Source organism: Phyllobates terribilis, unplaced genomic scaffold (assembly GCF_046119375.1).
Source record: "Phyllobates terribilis strain yellow unplaced genomic scaffold, ASM4611937v1 Scaffold_5__5_contigs__length_657084704, whole genome shotgun sequence".
Lineage (NCBI taxonomy): Eukaryota > Metazoa > Chordata > Amphibia > Anura > Dendrobatidae > Phyllobates > Phyllobates terribilis.
Window position 1 is genome coordinate 542,813,966 of NW_027362765.1, and position 20,878 is coordinate 542,834,843.

A 20,878-nucleotide genomic window follows, 5' to 3' on the forward strand; every position below is an offset into this window, starting at 1 on the left:
TTTCTTTCGGTGGGTCGCAGTTTTCGGCTGGCGTAAGCAATTACCCGTTCCTTCCCCTGCTGGATCTGGGACAGTACGGCTCCTAGCCCGATGTTACTGGCGTCGGTGTAGAGGATAAAGGGCTGGCTATAATCAGGGTACGCCAGGATTTCATCCCCCGTGAGGGCCATCTTCAGCTGGCGGAAGGACTCTTCTTCCAGCTTCTCCCATCTGAAGGGTGGCTTCTGGTTCTTGGCCTTCCTGGACTGGCCTATCAGGAGGTCCTGCATAGGAGCTGCCTTTTTGGTGAAACCGGGAATGAACCTTCGGTAGTAGCCTACCAACCCGAGGAACTGCCTCACTTCCTTTACGCTGGAGGGGCTTGGCCATTCCTTAATTGCGGTGATCTTATCAGGGTCGGGAGCCACTCCGTCAGCACTCACCACGTGTCCCAGGTACTGCACCTTTGGCTTCAGGAGGTGACACTTGGAGGGTTTCACCTTTAGGCCGTAACTTGCCAGAGCTTCAAACACTTCCGCCAGGTGCTTCAGGTGGTCCTCGTAGGTCTTGGAGTAGACGATGACATCGTCCAGGTATAACAGGACCGTCTCAAAGTTCCGGTGTCCCAGACAGCACTCCATCAGTCGCTGGAAGGTTCCTGGTGCGTTGCAGAGTCCAAACGGCATGCAGGTAAACTCGCTAAGTCCCATCGGGGTGGTGAATGCGGTCTTCTCCCGATCCGCCTCTGCTACAGGAACCTGCCAGTACCCGCTAGTGAGATCCAAGGTGGAGAAGAAGTTAGCAGATTTTAAAGCAGCCAAAGACTCCTCTATTCTTGGTAAGGGGTACGCATCTTTGTGTGTGATACGGTTAATTTTCCGGTAATCTACACACATTCTCATGGTGTTGTCTTTCTTTTTGACCAAGACTAGTGGAGCTGCCCAGGGGCTACAGCTATCCCTGATTACCCCAGCCTCCTTCATGTCTCTAAGCATCCCCTTGGCATGTTGGTAGTGTGCAGGGGGTACGTGCCGATACCTCTCTTTTATGGGAGGATGGTCTACCCGTGGGGATGTGGTGTTCTACCCCCTTGACTCGCCCGAAGTCTAACGGGTGTTTACTAAACACTCTCTCGTACTCTTGAACCACCCGGTAGACTCCCTGTTTCTGGTGGGAGGGAGTGGAGTCAGTACCCAAATGTAGTTGCTGACACCAATCCTCCATTATTTTCTCAGAGCCGTTACCTTCCTCCGGATGAGATGGAGGCAAGGGTTCCACAGACTGTATAGAATTTTGGTTGATATAATTTGGCTAGCGTAGCATACCGGGGCAGGTATACTTCCCTTTTCCCAATATTTATTATGCGAACGGGTACCCTCCCATGGCGTACATCAACTACCCCCCGGGCTGTCAAAATGGTGGGCCTACTGTCTGAGTAGACTGGCTCTACCATGGCCTGGTAATCTCTACCTCTCAGACCAATAGCTGCCCGGCACCAAATCATCATTTCATTTTTCGGGGGTATGGCAATAGGGAAAGGGTCACACATTCTTACGCTACCAATCTCACCGCCGGAGAGTTCCACTTGTTGCCGTCGCATCAGTGCCCGGATCTCTTTCTGGAGCACTCGCTGCTGGCCGAAGCTGGCGTTCTTGGCAACCTGCTGTAAAATGAAAATCACCTCTGCAAGACAATTTTCAATCACATTAGTTCCTAGAGTTATCTTTGGGTGACTCTCACGCTTGTCAATGTCCACAATGATCAGTCCCTGTGCTGCCAGTTCGACTCTACCGATTTTAATGGTCACCTCTTTAAATCCGATCTGCGGCACGGGTTGACCATTGCTGGCAATAATACTCAAGTCGTCGTCAGGGTAGCGGGTTATATCCGAGTCATTCCAGTACTGCTTGAAGAGCACGTACGGGATGGTGGTGACCTGTGACCCGGTGTCCAGTAGGGCACTCATAGGAATGCCATCCAGTACCACAGGCAAGACTGGACGTCCTCCCACATATTTGTCGCGCCAGCTCGATGGGCCTGGTGATCTTTTTCCTGGGGGTTGGCCCTCTACCCCAGGTTGTGCCAGTTTAAAGGACAGTACCTTGCCATATGTCCGGGTTGATTGCAGCGGCGGCAGATGGGTTGTCCGTCCTCGTTATATCGGTCGCTGGGTCTTCCTCTGGCCGGTGGGGTCCTCCTTGGTCGACGCCACGGGATGTCCTCCGGAGTGGAAACCTGTAAAGACTGCACAGTTCGGGTTAGCGCAGCAACGCTTTTAGCTAGCTCTTGGACCTGATGGTGCAGGTCTGGAGCCGGGTCATTGTTCAAAGCCTGCGCATCAGCCCCCACAGGCCCTGCCGACAAGGGCGCCGCCTCCTGGTGGTAAGTGATAGCTGGGCGCCTGTGGGTCACAACGCCACCCGGTGCCGGTTCTCGGAGCACCCGGATGGCTCTGTCCTTGAACTGTGCAAAGTCCAGATGAGGATCCTGTAAGGCTATGGCCCGCAACTGGGTTCGGTGGACATTGCAATACAGTCCCTCTATAAATTGTTCGGTCAACAGCCTGTCCTCGTTTCCCACGCCGTCAGGGTCGGTCTGCTTAATGGCTCTCAGGGCCTCTTGTAGGTTTAGTGCATAGTCCCTTATACTCTCATGTGCTCGCTGCTTGCACCCATAGAATTTAAGCTTAATCTCGGCTGAGGTGCGGGTATCAAAGGTGTCCCTCAGCCGGGTTAGTATCCCCGCGACAGTCCTCCTCCCAGGTGGCCAGGACTTTACCTCCCTTTGGGCTGCCCCGGTTAGTTGGGCCACCAGGATGCTCACTTTTTGCTCTTCTGTGAGGGGGTACACCTGGAAGAGGCTATCCAGCTTTTCTCTAAAGTCATTCAGGGTATGTGACTCCCCTCAGTATTGGGGTAGCCAGGCTGCTCCCGGGATATAGGGCATGGTAAAAGGCATGACTGCAGCAGCGCTGGCGCTGGCGGAGGTTGAGGCAGTGAAGCTCTCCTCCGTATCCGACATCTTCCTCTCCCCTAGTGGACCGTGGCCTACCTTGCGATGATCCTCTTCCGTAGGCCGCGGCTCCGCAGTGGATCGTCAGGGTTGAGGACCTCCCGTCGCGCTCCTGTGACGTCAGCGTCTGCTGGGCTCCTTCCAGGACCTTACCCGACGTCTGGACGTGAGGCGGGGCTTCAATTCTCGCGCGCTTTCGGAGTCCACGCCCCTCTTCTTCCTGCGCGGCGTCTTCAAGATGGCGTCCAACGGCGGGAAAACTCCACGGAAGGCGGGAAGAAGGCTGAAAATGGCGCCGGATGGCGGGAATCTTCGCGGATGGCGGGAAGAAGGCTGAAGATGGTGCCGGATGGCGGGAATCTTCACCACAGGTTAGTTTAAAAGTCTCTTTTTCAGGCACGCAGTACCCGGCGGTTGCGGGCACGTAATCCTGCCGACTACGCCAAAAGCTGACGCGCCCCTGGGCCTGTGCTGAGTAGCGTTGCGCACGCGGGAGCCTACCAGGAGCCGGATCTGATAGGGGTAGTAGTCTCGTGGCGGTGACCCGGTCCGTGCCCAGGGAGTCAAGCTGAGTGGCGGTATATTAGCAGTAGATGTAGGACGACTACGCCACCCGTTGAATGCAGCTATGGAGCTGCCGCTGCAGGGCAGACCGCTGAGGCCGGTGGTAGGATAGTGCAGCGTAGATGGTATAACCCCCAACGGGAGGGGTATGGCCTCAGGGCAGCCGACGTGGATGATGGGGGTAGCAGGAACCACTCAGAGACGATGCGGTGTAGTTCAGGGTCTTTACTGGTGACAAAGATAGACCCTCCCGGAGTACTGGCTAGCGGTCGGGGCCTGGTCAGTCCTTGAGCAGATGGGATCCCCCTTGGCCAGGCGGAATTGTAGGCCTCCCCAACTAATTGTACTCTTCTGGCTTCCTTGCTAGAGGCGGGTAAAGGTAGCCCACGTCCCTGAGTGTACCGTGAGGTGCTCACCTGTATGGCCGGTGACTCGGGGCCTTCTAGTGGCTTTCGCTCCACGACGGCGGTGCTGGTCCCACGCGTGTGACCGTGCCTACGGGTTTCTTGGCCAGAGGACCTGAAATCCCCTGCTGGGCGGTTTCTGCTGCTGGGTCTGGGTTAATCCCCACAGCCTCGGACTCCGGGTCCGGTGGTAACTCTTCAATCAGGGCGAGCTCTTCAGCTGCCAGCCCCTGATTCCTTTTAGCACTGCTCCCACAGAGCTCCTGATCTTTCTTTCCTATGCTGCTCCTCTTCTTCTCTCTACTCTTCTCTACTCACTAACCCTGCCTCAGCCCCAGTTTTATATAGGGGAAGTTCTTCCCCTCCGAGGACTGGGCAGGAGGTGTGGCATGCATAGGATTCCTGACCAAGAGACCTCCCACCTGCTCTCAGACGTAATATCTCTATTACTGTGGCAACCAGACCCCTGGGGTGTCACATTCCCCCCTAGTAAAATTTAGTACTCCGGGACTAAACATACTTTTGTAAACATAACAAATTACAAACAGAAACAACGCAATAAAGAAAAACATTAGGATGGTCACGGCGTGTCCGCAACCGGGTGCAGTTTTTCAAGAAAACAAGGGTGTCCATTTCACCAAAAACAGGGAGACGTAATATCTCTATTACTGTGGCAACCAGACCCCTGGGGTGTCACATAACCGTGCAACCCAAAGGAAAAAAACTATATAGAAATTCAGATCAGCAGTGCTTGGATTATGCGCACGTGTCTGATAAAGAATGAGTCATTTGCCCAGTAAGGGACAAACAATTAGTCAAGCAACGCTGCTCTCACCAGCTCCTAAATCGTGATTGCTCTTTATTCTTAATGAGGAGTGTGCCAACATAGTGCCGTGTCAGCATAACATCACATCTTCACTCTACGAACGCTGAAATTTTAATCACACTTCTTCCTACAGTTTGTTAAATAATCTAATTGACTAATGACTTGGGGACAACTGAGGCCTATAGGTGTCTTCTTGTACCCCAGAGAGAACAGAGACTAGTTTGATTCATTACGCTCATTTTGCCGAACCTTGGAGAACCCAGCATGCAGTGAAGCTGTGAAAAATATCCATTGTTTGAAGGTAATGTCTCAAGTATTTAATTTCACTTTCTTTAATTAGATGTAAGTCTGTCGAATGGAAATAATGTTTTGTTCTGTTTGTTAATTGTTGCAGCTAATTATTTTTAATTTTTAAAAAACTTCCCTGAGGCACAGTACATCCTGTATTGTCTGTACATGACAATGGGAGTTATAGATGATTACAGTAAAGGGAATCTGTCATCAGGTTTTCGCCTCCAAATCTGACAGCAGCTTAAAGTAGAGAGAAAGACCCTGATTACAATGATCTGTCACTTACTGGGCAGCTTGGTGTAATTTTGATAAATTCACTGTTTAATCATAAGGAGACTATCCCTAGAGGACTAGTAAATCCCTTTCCATATAGTCTTCCATATTCATGAGCTCTGTATAAACCCACCCACTTCGCTGATTGACAATTATTTGCCTATGCACAGTGTACACAGTGTTGGGGACGAAGTTATACAGAGCTCAACATTTAGGTAACTGATAGGTCTGTGGCGGATAAAACTGTGATTTTAGCAAAATAACAGCAAGCAGCCCATTATGTGACACATTGCTGGAATCCATGTCTTCGAACATACATCATGCTGCTTGCAGATGAGGTAGCAAAAAATCAGATGACAGAATTCTTTTAATGGATTGAGCATAGTCCCCTCATCCCGAGACGATGGAGTTGACGCGCCCCCTGGGCCGTGGGGGTACCCGGAGCCGGGCCTGTAGATGCTGGGGGTTGTAGTCACCGTGGCGGTGACCCGGTCCGTGACCCAGGTCGGTCAAACCAGGGTATTCTATAGGTGTCTATTATATATAGTCTGACTACGCCACCTGTGGGATGCGGTTATTGGGAACCGCTGCTGCGGAGCAGTCCACTGAAGCTGATGGTATATGCAGCAAGGTGATGTGACTCCCCACAGGAAGAGTGGAGCTTCAGGGCAGCGTGTGTGGATGATGGTGGTTAAGGTACAGGTAGTCAGTAATGACACGGAGTCAGATAGTGCAGTCCCAGGTCTTTTACTCACGATTATAGCAGTTCCAGATACAGGGCCAGTGTAGGGGGGGCCCACTGCGTCCTGTGTTCACGCAGTGAGGGGCTCGGTCGACCCTCAGTTAACTCCGGAGCATATTACAGGACCCCCTTCTGTGTGTCTTCTCTCTGGCCTGCTCCCTGCACCTCACACCCAGCAGCACTTCTATCCGGTGTCCTGGGGCCATGGCGGGCGACGTGTGTTCCATCCCCTGGGTCCTATGCGGCCACCTACTTAGTGTACTGGTGTGGACTTGTGGCCTGCAGTACTTGAAATGCTGCAACCTCCGGTTTCCTAGTTGGGCCTTGTAGCTCTGTGCTATTGGGGGACCGGTTCCCCTTATCTGGCCTGACCCCTCTACCTCCTGTTAGCAGCGGGCGTACGGGTGGCTTGCTGCACGGCCCGTACCCCTAGGGTCCCTTCGGTTCCTGGAGCCTTCCTGCTCCCTCTCCTCTCAGGCTCAGGCCTCCTGGCTAGGCCCGCCTCTGGAGCAGAGCTCATGCAGAGCCTCTGCTCCTGTCAATTCTCCTCAGACTGTCTGACTGGAACTGACTCACTGAACTAAGATGGTTCCTCCCTCTTATACCTCCTACTACAAGTGCTCCCAGGATCTACGTCCTCCACCCATCCACTACATAGTTCCCCCTCTCTACTTGGTTCCTCCCCACTCCAGCCAGGGATCAGGGACTGTGCTCTCCCTTAGGAGCAATCTCGCCCTGTCCCCCGGAAATGTGGTGTAGTGGATGTAGCGTTAGGGTCCTGAGCCATACTCCTTCCTTACCTGAGAGAGAGGTACCACATCTCTGGATGAGATGCAATAACTCTGTGGCGACCGAACCCTGAGGGGCGCCACAGAGTGACAAAGGAAATGCATTCAGAGTCTGATCTGTGTGTATAGCATTGCCATTGTGCCTTATAAGTACAAAAGAGATGTCATTATCTTCCCTCTAACAATGAGATGACTCTGCTGACCCTGTCCCAATCTATATAGCAAATCTCACATGTGAGCTACATAATACGACTGTATGAATAGTCACATAAAACATTCAAATATTGCATGAATGTTTATTCTAAAAACCTGATTTAAATAATACAGTGTGCCTATTAGCACAGCCCCTTGTTGGGGAAGGGGCAACCATGGCATATGCCCGGTGCATAGCTAAGCTTTAGGGGGCGCTTTCTGGAATGATTCCTCACACAAATGAGCAGGTCTCATTACTTTTAAAGGACTGTAAGGTTGCAGCCGGACAGGTCGTGGACAGGATGTATGTGTCCCCGAGGTAACAAGCCTCGGTCATGTAGGACCCGGAGAGAAGGCTCCAGCACAGATAGTGCTGAGAGGTATTTAATGGGCCCGGATTACAGCCCGGGTTTTATGAGCAGCTGAAAGAGCTGGGGGGATCAGCTGCTCACTTACCTCCAGTCCAGGTCTTGAAATGTCCTGATCTAAGACAGCTGGGTCTGTCCCAGTCTGTGTGTTGTGTAAGGTGAGCAGGCCTTGCATGTGCTGCTCATGCCCTGCTGAAGGAAAGGAAAATCACTTCATTTAAACGGCTGAGGCCGTGCCGTATGGACTGGTTATTTTGAGTTTTGTTCTGTTATACCTTTTTTGAGCCTGAAAGAGGTTGTTATATTTAGTTTCCTGACTGGTTTATGGACACTTAATAAACCACCAGTTTGTTTGAACCTGCGAACTGCATCACTGTGTAAACCTGTGTCTACCCAGAGCTGATCCCTCACAGGACCTATAGAGTAAGGTTACATGACAATAGCTGGAGGCTCCACAGGGGAGGAGAATGTGAGTTACTATGTAAGTCTATGGAGTTTGGATAAAGTAACAGAGACTTGTCTGGGGTCTGTATTTGATTAGGGGGTCAGATCTGGAGTCTGTAATATTCTATGTAATATTCTAGGGTCTCTTTGGTCAATATTTATGGGTGCTGGTCTGAGGTCTGCATTAGTATAAGTGGTCTTGCCCAGGATATGTGTTAGCTAAAGATGTCTGTTTTTTTCTGGTTTTGACAAATGGTTAAAATTACTAAGTGCCTGTAAAGCAAGCAACTTTGCCATTTAATTTTTGTAAAGAGTCCTGTACTTTCTTTGGTAAGCAAAAAGCCGTGAGGCAGGGGAGCAATGTCCTTCTGAAACTAAATGATGAGAGAACCGCTTTAAGACAACAGTTACTGCATGAACTGCCAGGTCCTGGTACATACATACATATATATATACATATATATATATACATATATATATACACATATATATACACATATATATATACACATATATGTACATATATATGTATATATACATATATATAAATATACATATATATATATATATATATATAACTTCTCTATAGCAATGTATGCCTCTGCTTCAAGAGGGACTTTAAAGTCTTATTCTATGTCCAGCTGTAAAATGGACTCTCTCCTCTTCCGTAGCCAATATTAAACACAAGCAGGAAAGAGGTTTCCACTTTCTAGTCAAATCTCAAAAATGCCCTAAACTGTTATGTTCTGATTTAACTAAACACGAGTTTGCTGCTGTGCTGCATTTCCAGCCCCGGCCTATGGATCAGCAGTATAAACTGTGGATGACGTAAATGTCCTCATCTATTGAAGTGAAAATGATGCTCCCAGTTTACCAAGTGCAAGCAGTGACTCTGTTCCGCCACGTGTTATCACTTGTGCAGAATTGTAGGCAGTAGATAAGATAGTTACAGACACGAGTCCTTTGGTTGGGACTCCGCTGCCATCCACTTTTACATATCTCACCCTTGGGCATGGGCCTTGAAATACAGTGCATGGTATTTATGAATAATATAATACTACAGATTCAGACATTATCAGCCCTAGTCTCGTCTCTCCTTATAGTTCATCGCTCTACAAACTATGTTTTCTCTGAAACTCTCCGGAATTTTTGGCTGCTGCAGTCGTCCAGGCAGGATCTGATTGATGCTGCCTGTAGTTTGGGCTCCATGAATCGAGTGACACATTCCCTTTAAGGAGGACTTAGACATGGCAATAAATATTGAGAGTGATTATTCTGATTGCTATGTGGATGGTGCATTCACATTTTTCTTAATCGTTGCAATGTACACTTGAATCTCAATAGTAGAAAATGTTGGAAAACATTTGCCAAAGTCAGCTCTGCTACATTTTGTACATTAGAATATGGCATATATCACAAAAGAACGGGCTTCTATTAGTAATGCAAATATACTCTATATATAGTATTAATCTATCATATTTATCAATCATTCAGTAAATACATACAACTTCCAGGCAGTCTACTATCTTGGAAAGCTTCTCCTCCGGTAAATCTTTTAACAATGAAACACTAGAAAAAAAAAAGAATTATTAAAAAACAGTTATATTCTTGGAACGAGCATTTCAAATCTACTTTGACAGCTCTGTAATACATTTGCCACTTCTTGTCTCCGTTAATAAAGATTTTTCTCCTACTCTTTCGCAGTAATGGAAGTTGCCCACACTTCTTAATGACTTCCTCAGAGTCAGTGTTGAGTGTAAGAGAAGACATCACATCGCTCCAGCACATGACTTGTAATAGGCAGCGACTCTGTGTCCCAGATACATAAAGATTATCCATCGTCTTCCCCTGTTCAGTGTCCATTTTGGTACAGTGGCTTGAAATAGTCTGCATTGAGTTTAGAGAATTGTTGTCTTTGCCTGCAGGATCATTTAAGTAATCGACTTGTATTTTGATGATAATACCTTTCCTCAACCTTAGATTTGCATTAGTGAACTAATAATGGAAGCACCTATGCTTCCTCAGAGGAAGGCATTATTAGAATTAAGATTGTGGTATGATTAATAAGTCATCTGACAGTTTACAGATAATGGCCTCTCAGTATGAAGTGCTGCAGCTTGCAGATAGGAATGAAAGCAAGCAGAAGATTACATTAACAGATGCACAGACAGCATTATAAGAAGATATATCTAAGCTTCATAACGCAAACAACAACCTACAGTCAATCTCTAACTTCCGTAATGCTAGATTATTATATAAAGTAATATATACATATATATATTTATATATATATATAATAACTTTTCAAAAATTATTGATCCAAAATGTTCCTTTTCTTTTTCTACCGACCTATATAGCCTTATCCTAAAAATGTGCTTTTATCTGTTCCCAGTATTATAGCTTAAATTTTTGTGGTTGGCAAGAAGAATGAGAACAATGAGACTAGGCTGAAATATGTGTAGTCAGTGGAGATGAGTGAACCCGAAGTTTAAAATTCGGAGTTCGTACCGGACAGTTTTAGTGCCGGTGCTACACGCCGAACACGAACTTTCCCCGGAAGTACATTACAATGTTTGGAGTTCCGGGGCAAGTCTGAGATACAAGGGAGATACAAGAGAGAGAGAGAAGAGAGAATATTTTCTAGATCAAAAGTTTTGGTCCTCATTGTTTTCAATGAGGTTTGGGTTCTGGTTCAAGTTCGGATACAGCTATGGTACCCGAACCGAACTTTGGAATAAAGTTCGGGTCAGGTACCAGAACCAAAACTTCCATGGGTCCGCTCATCCCAAGTAGTCAGGTTAACCACCTGGCAAAATGATAGGAAACAGAGGGTGGTTATTAATGGGATACACTGTGATTGGGCCACAGGCAACACTGGGGTACCATAGAAATCAGTATTGGGACATGTACTTTTTAAAATATTTAATTAATGACCTTGTAAAGGGCATACAGAATAAAATTGTATTATTTGCATACAATACTAAACTTTGCAAGGTAATCAACATAGAGGAGGATAATTTCATAATGCAGGGGGATTTATGTAAGATGAAGAATTGGGCTGACAAAAGGCAATTGAAGTTATATGTAGATAAATGTAAGGTCATGCACTTGGGCAGAGGAAACAACTTGTATAATGATGTACTAAATGGTAAAACACGGTAAAACTGTCACTGAAAAAGTCTTGGGTGTATGGATGAACAAGAAACTCAACTTTAGAGACCAGTGTCAGGCAGCTGCTGCCAAGTCAAATCAAATCATAGGATTCATTAAAGGAGGCGTAGATGTTCATGACAAGAACATAGTTTTGCCTCTATACTGATCACAAGTGCAGCGACACTAAGAATAATGTTGGCAATTTTGTCGACCAAGGTTATTAAGGTCTGCAATGCCAAAACAAGTGATCGTTATTATTCAGCTTGGAAAAATTAAGGCTTAGGGGCGATCTTATTGCAATGTAAAAATATATGAAGGGACAGTACATAGATCTTTCTAATGATCTTTTTCACATCTAGGCCTGCAATGATGACAAGGGGGCTTCCTCTATATCTATAGGAAAGAAGGTTTCATCATAATTACAGCTATTGTAAGAGCCATGAGACTATGGAACTCTCTGCCAACTATGTTTTAATGGATGATTCACTACAAAAGTACAAGGAGGGTCTGGAAGCCTTTCTTAAAAACTATAATATTACAGGTTATGGGAACTACAGTAGATACTCTGATGGGACTTTGATCCAGGGAACTAGTCTAATTGCTGTAAGTGGAGTCAGGAAGATATTTTTCCACTAATATGGTACCTTTAGTGTCTGCCTCATGGGGTTTTTGCCTTTCTCTGGATCAACATGTCAGGTTATAGGTTGAAGGTGATGGACTTGTGTCTTTTTTCAACCTTAAACTATGAACTATGAAAGGGACTGAAGGAAATAAGTATGTCTGCCAGATTTAACTAAACTTGCCTTGTTTGTTGTCTTTTACCAAAGAAACACATAGATCATGATTGGAGTCTTTCACAGATATTGGTGGTCTCATGTTTTCTCTGTATATATTTGCCTTTTCTGTAGGGGTCACAGCTCATTGTCTTATTTTAGAACACAAAAAAGCTAGGTTTGTATAAAACCATTTTATTAAATTACCTGCGGAGAAAGCTGAAATATTCCTGATGCTGAGCCTGTGCTGAACTCATCATAATGTTTTGGAAAACCTGCCTATCCAAGACCCAAATCTTGGCATCTGTTACAGCTGCAAAAAAATATGCAACATATTGGTTAAAATATTATTTTTAGTCGCCAATGCAATATTTAACAACATATTTCTTTAAGAGTTGCTTTCCCCTGGGCAGTGCACCCATCTTTCCTAGACAAGTTTTAATTAGAGCTAAACCTGGATCTTATCTCTTTCCTTTCTCATCTGAGGCCAGGTTAGGCACAGAAAGGTGAGTTACTAGAGTTAGGGAATAGAGATGAGCGAACGTTTTGATGTTTAAGTTCGTTGACTAAACCCGAACATCAAAAAAAGATTTGTGTTCGGGCACCCGAGCCTAAACACGAACCAGAACAGGGCCCCGAACATCAGTGGTTTCCTGTGCTGTCATCTGCATGACAGTACGGAAAACAGGAGCTGTGATCTGTGGTAGCAGCGGGTCACAGCGTTGGGGGGAATCACGCTGTCAGATGTCAGCATGATCCCACAACTGTGACAGTGACCCGCAGTAATAACTAGCCAGGGAGGGGGCCATTAGCCAAAGATGTTACCTGGCTATTAATAACAGCTCACAGCTGTTTGTTTAGCCTTTACTGACTAGATTACAGGGGGCCCCAGAAAAAAATTGACATAGGGTCCCCCTATAAAATCTAACCAGCAAAGGCTAAACAGACAGCTGTGAGCTGATATTAATAGCCAGGGAAGGGGCCATGGATCTTGGCCCCCTCTGAGGCTAATAATATCAGCCCTCAGTGGCCCCAGAAATGGTGCATCCATAAGATGCCCCAAATCTGGCTCTTAGCCTCCACTCTTCCCATTTGCCCTGGTGTGGTGACAAGTGGAGTAATAGGGTTGGGGTTCATGTCAGCCTTGTATTGGCAGCTGACATGAAACCCAGGTTAGTAATGGAGTGACATCTATAAGACGCCCCCATTACTAACCCCATAGTAAAGTTTGGAAATAAACACGTGGCCTGAAAAAAATCCTTTATTTGAAATAAAAGTCCACACGGTTTTAATAATTTATTCTACAATAAAAAAAACATTGTATACTCACCTAATGCCTAATCCGCTGAAGCCATTGTCGCCTGTAAAAAAACAAAAACAAAAAGCAACCATATTCCTCACCAGTCCATTGTGATGACATAATTCCAAGTGTCCCACGGCGATCATTTGAAGGACAGTCACATCAGCAGTCACTGATGTGACTGCTCTACAAGACAGCTGGCTATATACTGACACAGGAGTGTAATCACTCCTGTGTCAATGTACAGCGCTGAGCTGCAGTGAGTGAGGTCACTGGAGTTCAATCAGGTGAGAGCTCCGGTGACCTCACTAATGGCACCACTGCTGCATGAGAATTTTCTCACAGCAGTGCAGTAAGTGAGGTCACACGAGATCATCAGCTGATAAACTTGTGTGACCTCTCTCATGGTAGCTCATTGTGATACACTGCAAGAGCGATAGCGCTCCTGTCAGTGTATCGCTGGCTGCTGAATAGCACAGTCACATCTCCGGATGTGGCTGTGCTATCAGTGACATCGCCGAGGGACACTCGGGATTACCTGGACTACGGTGGATAGGTGAGGATTATGGTGGTTTATTATTTTTTATTTATTATAGGAGACATGGGCATCGGGGACTAAGCGTTAAGGTGAGTATATGGTGTTTTTAATTTTTTTTTTACAAAGGATGAGAACAACGCCGATTAGGTGTGGGTCAGTATAATATGTTTGTTATTTTTTTTAAATAAATATTTATTAATTTTAACTTCTTTTTTTTCGTTACTTTCACTGCGCAAGCGCCGGCTGATGAGAGAGTGCTCCTCCCATTATCGACGCTTGTGCTCGCGGTCATTAGTGACATCAGGCGCTGGCTGATGGAGGTAGTAGTCTCCTCAGCCAATGCCTATGACCCGCGGTAAGCTTTTTACAGCGAGTCACTGTCACAGCTGCAGAATCACACTGACATCTCACAGCGTGATCTTGCAGAGCTGTGACCCGCCGTAACGATGTACCACCGATCACAGCCCCTGTTTCTCATGCTGTTACACAGATGACGGCTTGGGAAACCAGGGATTTTCGTGTTCGGGCTGATTTTTGCTCAAAAGGCTCGGGAATCCGAACATGAATCTGAATGAGCAACATTCGTGCCGAATTTGAAAAAAACAAATATTTTCCGAAAATGTTCGCTCATCTCTATTAGGGACAATCCATGTGAGGTTACGTTTTTGCTGGTGGATGATTTGGCACCAAAAAGGGCATCTACTACCACAAGACAAAAAAAAGAAAAGTGATTTAAAAAACCTTAAATGATGACTTGCAGCCAGTTTGTATATTGGTCACAGAATACATGCACCATGACATTAATATACTAATAGGAGCACTGGCCTTGTTCTATATTTTCTCCATTATTATATTGTGTCATTCAATATAATTTATGAATGGTTTTTAATATATGTTTGTCTGGGATTAAGGTCAGCCTAGTCCAAAAATAGTGACCTTAAACAGAATTGATGCAAATCGATACTCAGTACCGATTCTTTCATCAGACATGTCAGTCATCTGTGGTCCCTGAACCGGAGCCCTGAAAACGGCTTCTTACCTGCCGACATAAGTGGCTCTTCTTTTGATTAGCTGGCCTGGCAGAATACTCATGTGACGTTGCACCAGACTGGCTAATCAGAAGAAGAGCCACAGATATCGGCAGGTAAAGAGGCGGTCCTCAGGACTCCTATTCAGCGACCACAGATGACTGACATGTCTGATGAATCGGGTTGTGAGAAACGATTCACATCAACTCTAACCTTAAATGCCCATACTGTCATATATATCTATAGGAGAACAAATTTGAGTTTCACTGTCATTCCGATAGGTGTTAATGTACCTCTACCCTATGGAAGTTGTAAAAATAATATAAAAGATTCTGTGGAGCATTTTTACACTTCTCTTTACCGGTGAAACACATTGAATAAAATCCACATTTTGTTGCTCAGAGAAGGTTAATTAAAATCAAATAAGACACGATGAACAATGGTATGGGGATTACAACTTAATGAAAAAATAAAAGGATGCAATGACATAGATATTCCTGATATATTGTTTATTGGTTTTTTTATGTGGAGTATGATTATGGCTAGCCGTGGTAATGACTCATACCTTTCACAGTGGCTGTTCTCTTGCAGTTATAGAGAATCGCTAATTCCCCAAAAGCAGTCCCAGGATGCATCTGCCCTAGCAGCCGACTGTTCTGAATAACATCAAGCAGGCCCTCTGCAGGAATGAAATAATCACATTAACCGGCAAATATTTTCCCACCACTGTGTAGTTTTAGCTAGAGCCTACCTACATATATATACGGGAGTGCACAAGGAGGAAACATTAAGCACTAGAGATCAGGCATAGCATTAAGATGATGCATAATGTCTGGAAGAAAACGTTATATACAAAACAATGGTAACTAAACCCCAAATGAATAATAAGGCGGCATTCTTACCAAAAAATGTAGCAATGGGAACACTGAGTAAATACATTTTATTAAAAAAAGCTTCATCTGCCTCTGTCCAATAATTCACAACAGTATAGATGCATTGCTTCAATATTGAATCAATCATAAAGAGCAACCATAAGATACATTACGCAATATAAGAAATGGCAAAAATCAGACATTTTGTCCTTCAAGTTAGGCCTCATTTACATGTCCGGGTTTAATCATGTATTTGAAAAAATTATACCAGTTTCATCAGTGTTTTGCATCAGTGTGTCCGTTTTTACCTTCAGTGTGTCATCAGTGTATGGTCCGTGTGTTTATTTTTAACATCAGTTTCATCAGTGTTTGGTCCATGTGTCCGTTTCCACTATTCGTGTGTCATCCATGTTTTGGATCCATGTGTCATCAGTTTTTGGTCTGTGTGTCTGTTTTTTCCATCAGTGTGTCATCAGTGTTTGGTCCGTGTGTCCGTTTTTTCCATCAATGTTTCATCAGTGTTTGGTCCATGTGTCCATTTTTACCATCAGTGTGTCATCAGTGTTTGGTCAGTGTGTCCATTTTTACTACCAGTGTGTCATCAGTTTACAGTCTGTGTTTCCGTTTTTACCATCAGTGCCATCAGTGTTTGGTCCGTGTGTCCGTTTTTACTATTAGTGTATCATCAGTGTTTAGTCTGTGTGTCCGTTTTTACCATCAGTGTGTCATCAGTGTTTGGTCCGTGTGTCCGTTTTTACCATCAGTGTGTCATCAGTGTTTAGTTTGTGTGTCCGTTTTTACCATCAGTGTGTCATCAGTGTTTTTCACGGACTGATGAATAAATAAATGAACAAATAAATAAATGACTAAGCTTCTTCTATACTATGCAAAGTTAAATACATACAGCACACGGACTGCACTGTTATGCCATGTGTGTGCTGTACGTGTCTTATATGGACCCGTAGACTTGTATTGGCACTTTTCATTCATGCTGCTAGAAAAAACACGGATATGTGAATAGCACCACAGATTATAATGGGTTCGTGTTGTATTCGTGAAAAAAAAGGATACAACACTAACTATGTTTGCAACACGGACATGTGAATGAGGCCTTAGTGTCCCAGAATTATCCTTATAAGAACAACAAGTAAAGTCCACAAATCATATTCACACTTCAGTGTGCTGACATTGTTTTTTACCGATACATAATATTCTTTGGGGTTATTCACATATCAAGTTGTTGTTTTTCTAACCAATGGTAGACATAAAATAATCCCAAGAAGATATGTCACACTTTATTCCAATTTTCAGCCCAAATTTGCTCATTCAAGTGATTGGGTCAGTGAACAAGAGTGGACAGTGCATAAATTGTATCCTAATTGCATTGTAGTGCTGTCTGTATTTCACTGAATGTTTACTACAAGGAGCTTGGGAAACCGTCATCAGCTTTTTTGTCCATATAAGAGAAATGTATGACACATGTATGGGAAAACTGGACAAAGACCAAAAATGCGAAAACAGTGGATCCAGAACAGTGTTGAAATTCGACATTTTTATGTACACAAAAAAATGATGTGAATTTGTCCTTACCCTGGAAAATCCTAGATTCAGCCAACAAATTAAAGGGGTTGTCCAACTTTTGGGGCAATTTTTTTTTTACTTAAATGTGACCACTGTAGTCACTTGCACAGTGGTCACGTGTTCCTGCTGGTCTCTGTGTGGGCCAATCACAAGAGGCAATGGTGACTTGCTAATTATCAATGTGGCCAGTGATTGGCTGCTGTTGTTATATGTCTGTTCAGATGAAGCATGGAGAGACTGGTGAGCATTCTGGGAAGTTTTGGCACAGGAGCAGCAGGGGATTAATAAGGTGAGTTTTATTTACTATTTTACACCATTCTGAGAGGTTTTGAACAAAACTAAGTGACCAGACTCTTTAAACCCCTTCCCGACCCGTGTCACAGCGTCTGTGACATGGAAACCGATGCGTTCCCGACCCATGTCACAGCGTCTGTGACATGGAGGGATCGCGCCCCTGCAGCGCCTGCGAGCGGGGTCCCTCAGGTGTCACAGTTGCTACTGCAACTGGACAACCTGTAGTTGACCCCACGGGGGGTGGATTAACCCCCCCATGCCTAGGACCCCTCCGATTGGCAGTTTCACTTTCACTTTAGTGAAACTGCCAATCGGAATGAATTAAATATTTCACCAATGGAAATTGGTGAAATATTTATGATCTGGGCATGGCCTGATGCATATAGCATCAGCCATTGGCTGGGGGGAGTGTCAGCTCTGTCACAACCCCCCCCCAGATCTGATTGGAGCTTGGTCAACCACCGATCTGCTGCTGCCGCCGCCACCGATCTGCCGCCGCCACTGATCCGATGCCGACGTCGCTGCCGCCGATCCACCGCCGGTAATATTACCCCCCCCTTGTCCGATTCCAGCCCCCACTCCCCCCCTCCCGACCCCCTCTCCAACCCCCTCCAACCCCCCCTCCACCCCAGTCCAATTTTATACCTGCACCCCGACCTCCGCTCCCTCCGCTCCCTCTCCCTCGTCTTCATCCACCGGCTGGTGCTCTCCTTCTGCCAGCCGGTGTACGGTGATCACAGGCAGCAGCAGGCTCACTGTGAATTCCCTGCGCCTGTGATCACCCACCATCCCTCCCAGTGATCACCCCCCTGTCCCAGTGATCACCCCCCCACCCGTCCCAGTGATCACCCCTTCCGTCCCAGTGATCACCCCCCATCCCAGTGATCACCACCCCCCCATCCCAGTGATCACCCCCCATCCCAGTGATCACCCACCCCCCCTCCCAGTGATCACCCCCCCATCCTAGTGATCATCCCCCCCCGCAAACCCGGTGATCACCCCCCTGCTGCTGCTGGCTCCTGCTCCCCTTTCTGCCCCAGTGATCAACCCCCTGATGCTGCCGGCCTACTACCCCCCTTGCTGCTGCCGGCTCCTGCCCCCCTTTCTGCCCCAGGGTTCACCCCCTTGCTGCTCCTACTGCCGGCTCCTGCCCCTCTTTCTGCCCCAGTGATCAACCCCCTTACTGCTGCTGCTGGCTCCTCCATCTCTTCAGCCCCCTACTACGCCTGACCACCCCCTCATGCGCCCCGTGTGCCTGAGCGCACCCCCTCCTGTGTCCCCTACGCCTGACCGTCCCCTATGCCTGACCGTCCCCTACGCCTGACCGCTCCCACACGTGACTGCAGAAGGTTACACCAAGCACTCACACACACACACGTACACTCACACTATAATAAAGTTTCAATGTTTATTTTTTTTTTTTACACACGCACACAGCACACAAAATGTCCCGCCCGTCCCGCTCATCCCAGTCTAGGACATACTCAGCTGAGGAGGCTATGTTAGGTTGGTGTGTATGTTGTAGTGTGTGTGTGTGTGTGTGTGTGTGGTGTATACACTACACTATACCACAAAGCACACCAACCTGACATACACTACACAATTTGTGAAGCACCTGGGGGTGCTCACTATGCATCTAGATAAGTTTCCTGGGGGGTCTAGTTTACAAAATGGGGTCACTTGTGGGGGAGTGCCAATGTTTAGGCACACAGGGGCTCTCCAAACGCGACATGGTTCCAATTTGTTAGCGGACACCATGTCCTGTTTGGAGAGCCCCTGTGTGCCTAAACATTGGAGCTCCCCCACAAGTGACCCCATTTTGGAAACTAGACCCCCCAGGGAACTTATCTAGATGGGTGGTGAGCATTTTGAACCTCCAGGTGCTTCACAAATTAATACGTAAAAATGAAAAAGAAAATTTTTGTGGAAAAAAAATGCTTTTTCATTTTTATGAATCAATTTGTGAAGCACCTGGGGGTTCCAAGTGCTCACTATGCATCTAGATAGGTTCCTTGGGGGGTCTAGTTTCCAAAATGGGGTCACTTGTGGGGGAGCTCCAATGTTTAGGCACACAGGGGCTCTCCAAACGCGACATGGTGTCCGCTAACAAATTGAATGGAAAATCGGCTCAAATTGTTAGCGGACACCATGTTGCGTTTGTAGAGCCGCTGTGTGCCTAAACATTGGAGCTCCCCCACAAGTGACCCCATATTGGAAACTAGACCCCCCCAGGGAACTTATCTAGATGCCCAGTCAGCACTTTAAACCCCCAGGTGCTTCACAAATTGATCTCTGAAAATGAAAAAGTACTTTTTTTTTCACAAAAATTTTCTTTTAGCCTAAATTTTTTAATTTTCACATGGGTAAAGGGATAAAATGCATCATAAAATTTGTTGGGCAATTTCTCCTGAGTACACCGATACCTCATATGTGGTCATAAACCCCTGTTAGGGCGCATGGCAGGGCTCAGAAGGGAAAGCGCGCAATTTGACTTTTGGAGCTAATTTTCCATTCAAAAAGTGAAATGACGCTCCTTCCCTTCTGAGCCCTGCCGTGCGCCCAAACAGTGGTTTATGACCACATATGAGGTATCGGTGTACTCAGGAGAAATTGCCCAACAAATTTTAGGATGCAATTTTCCTGTTACCCATGTGAAAATTAAAATATTTAGGCTAAAAGTAAATTTTTGTTAGAAAAATTAAAATGTTCATTTTTTTTCTTCCATGTTGCTTTAGTTCCTGTGATGCACCTGAAGGGTTAATAATCTTCTTGAATGTAGATTTGAGTAGCTTGATGGGTGCAGTTTTTGGAATGGTGTCACTTTTTGGTGTTTTCTGTCATGTACACCCCTCATAGGGACTTCAAATATGATGTGTTCACTAAAAAAAATGGTTTTGTAAATTTTGCTGGAAAAAAGATATATTGCTGATGAACTATGAACCCTTCAAACTACCTACCAAAATTTTTTTTTTCCCAAAATTGTTCTGATGTAAAGTAGACATGTGGGAAATGTTATTTATTAACTATTTTGTGTCACATCACTCTCTGGTTTAGCAGAATAAAAATTCAAAATTTGAAAATTGCGAAATTTTCAACATTTTTGCCAAATTTTTGATTTTTTCACAAATAAACGCAAATATTATCAACCTAAATTTAATACCAACATGAAGCCCAATATGTCACGAAAAAACAATCTCAGAATCGCTAGGATCCGTTGAAGTGTTCCAGAGTTTTTACTTCGTAAAGGTACACTGGTCAGAATTGACAAAAATGCCAAGGTCTTTAGGGTCAAAATAGGCTGGGTCCTGAAGTGGTTAAAGGGCTTTTACCTTCTTCATAAAATTGAATTCACAGATAGTGCTTGTAAAGAGAACCAATTTCGCAATTTATTGCTTATTAAACTTTTCAGACATTCTTGTGATATTAACACTTTTCTTTTGTTTACAGCTTATTGCC

The 20,878-nt window shown here is 45.5% G+C and overlaps 1 protein-coding gene across 3 annotated transcripts in view; it reads right to left on the reverse strand.

The window, feature by feature from the left end:
- Window positions 1-20,878, reverse strand: part of LOC141273670 (cGMP-dependent protein kinase 2-like) — a 604,296-nt gene that overhangs the window by 439,777 nt on the left and 143,641 nt on the right. For all 3 annotated transcript variants that reach the window (XM_073685845.1, XM_073685846.1, XM_073685847.1), the window contains 3 exons: window positions 15,241-15,354; window positions 12,017-12,122; window positions 9,389-9,452 (listed from right to left, as the gene is read on the reverse strand). In XM_073685845.1, coding sequence (XP_073541946.1) covers window positions 9,389-9,452; window positions 12,017-12,122; window positions 15,241-15,354 — 284 coding nt within the window. The remainder of the gene's footprint in view (window positions 1-9,388; window positions 9,453-12,016; window positions 12,123-15,240; window positions 15,355-20,878) is intronic.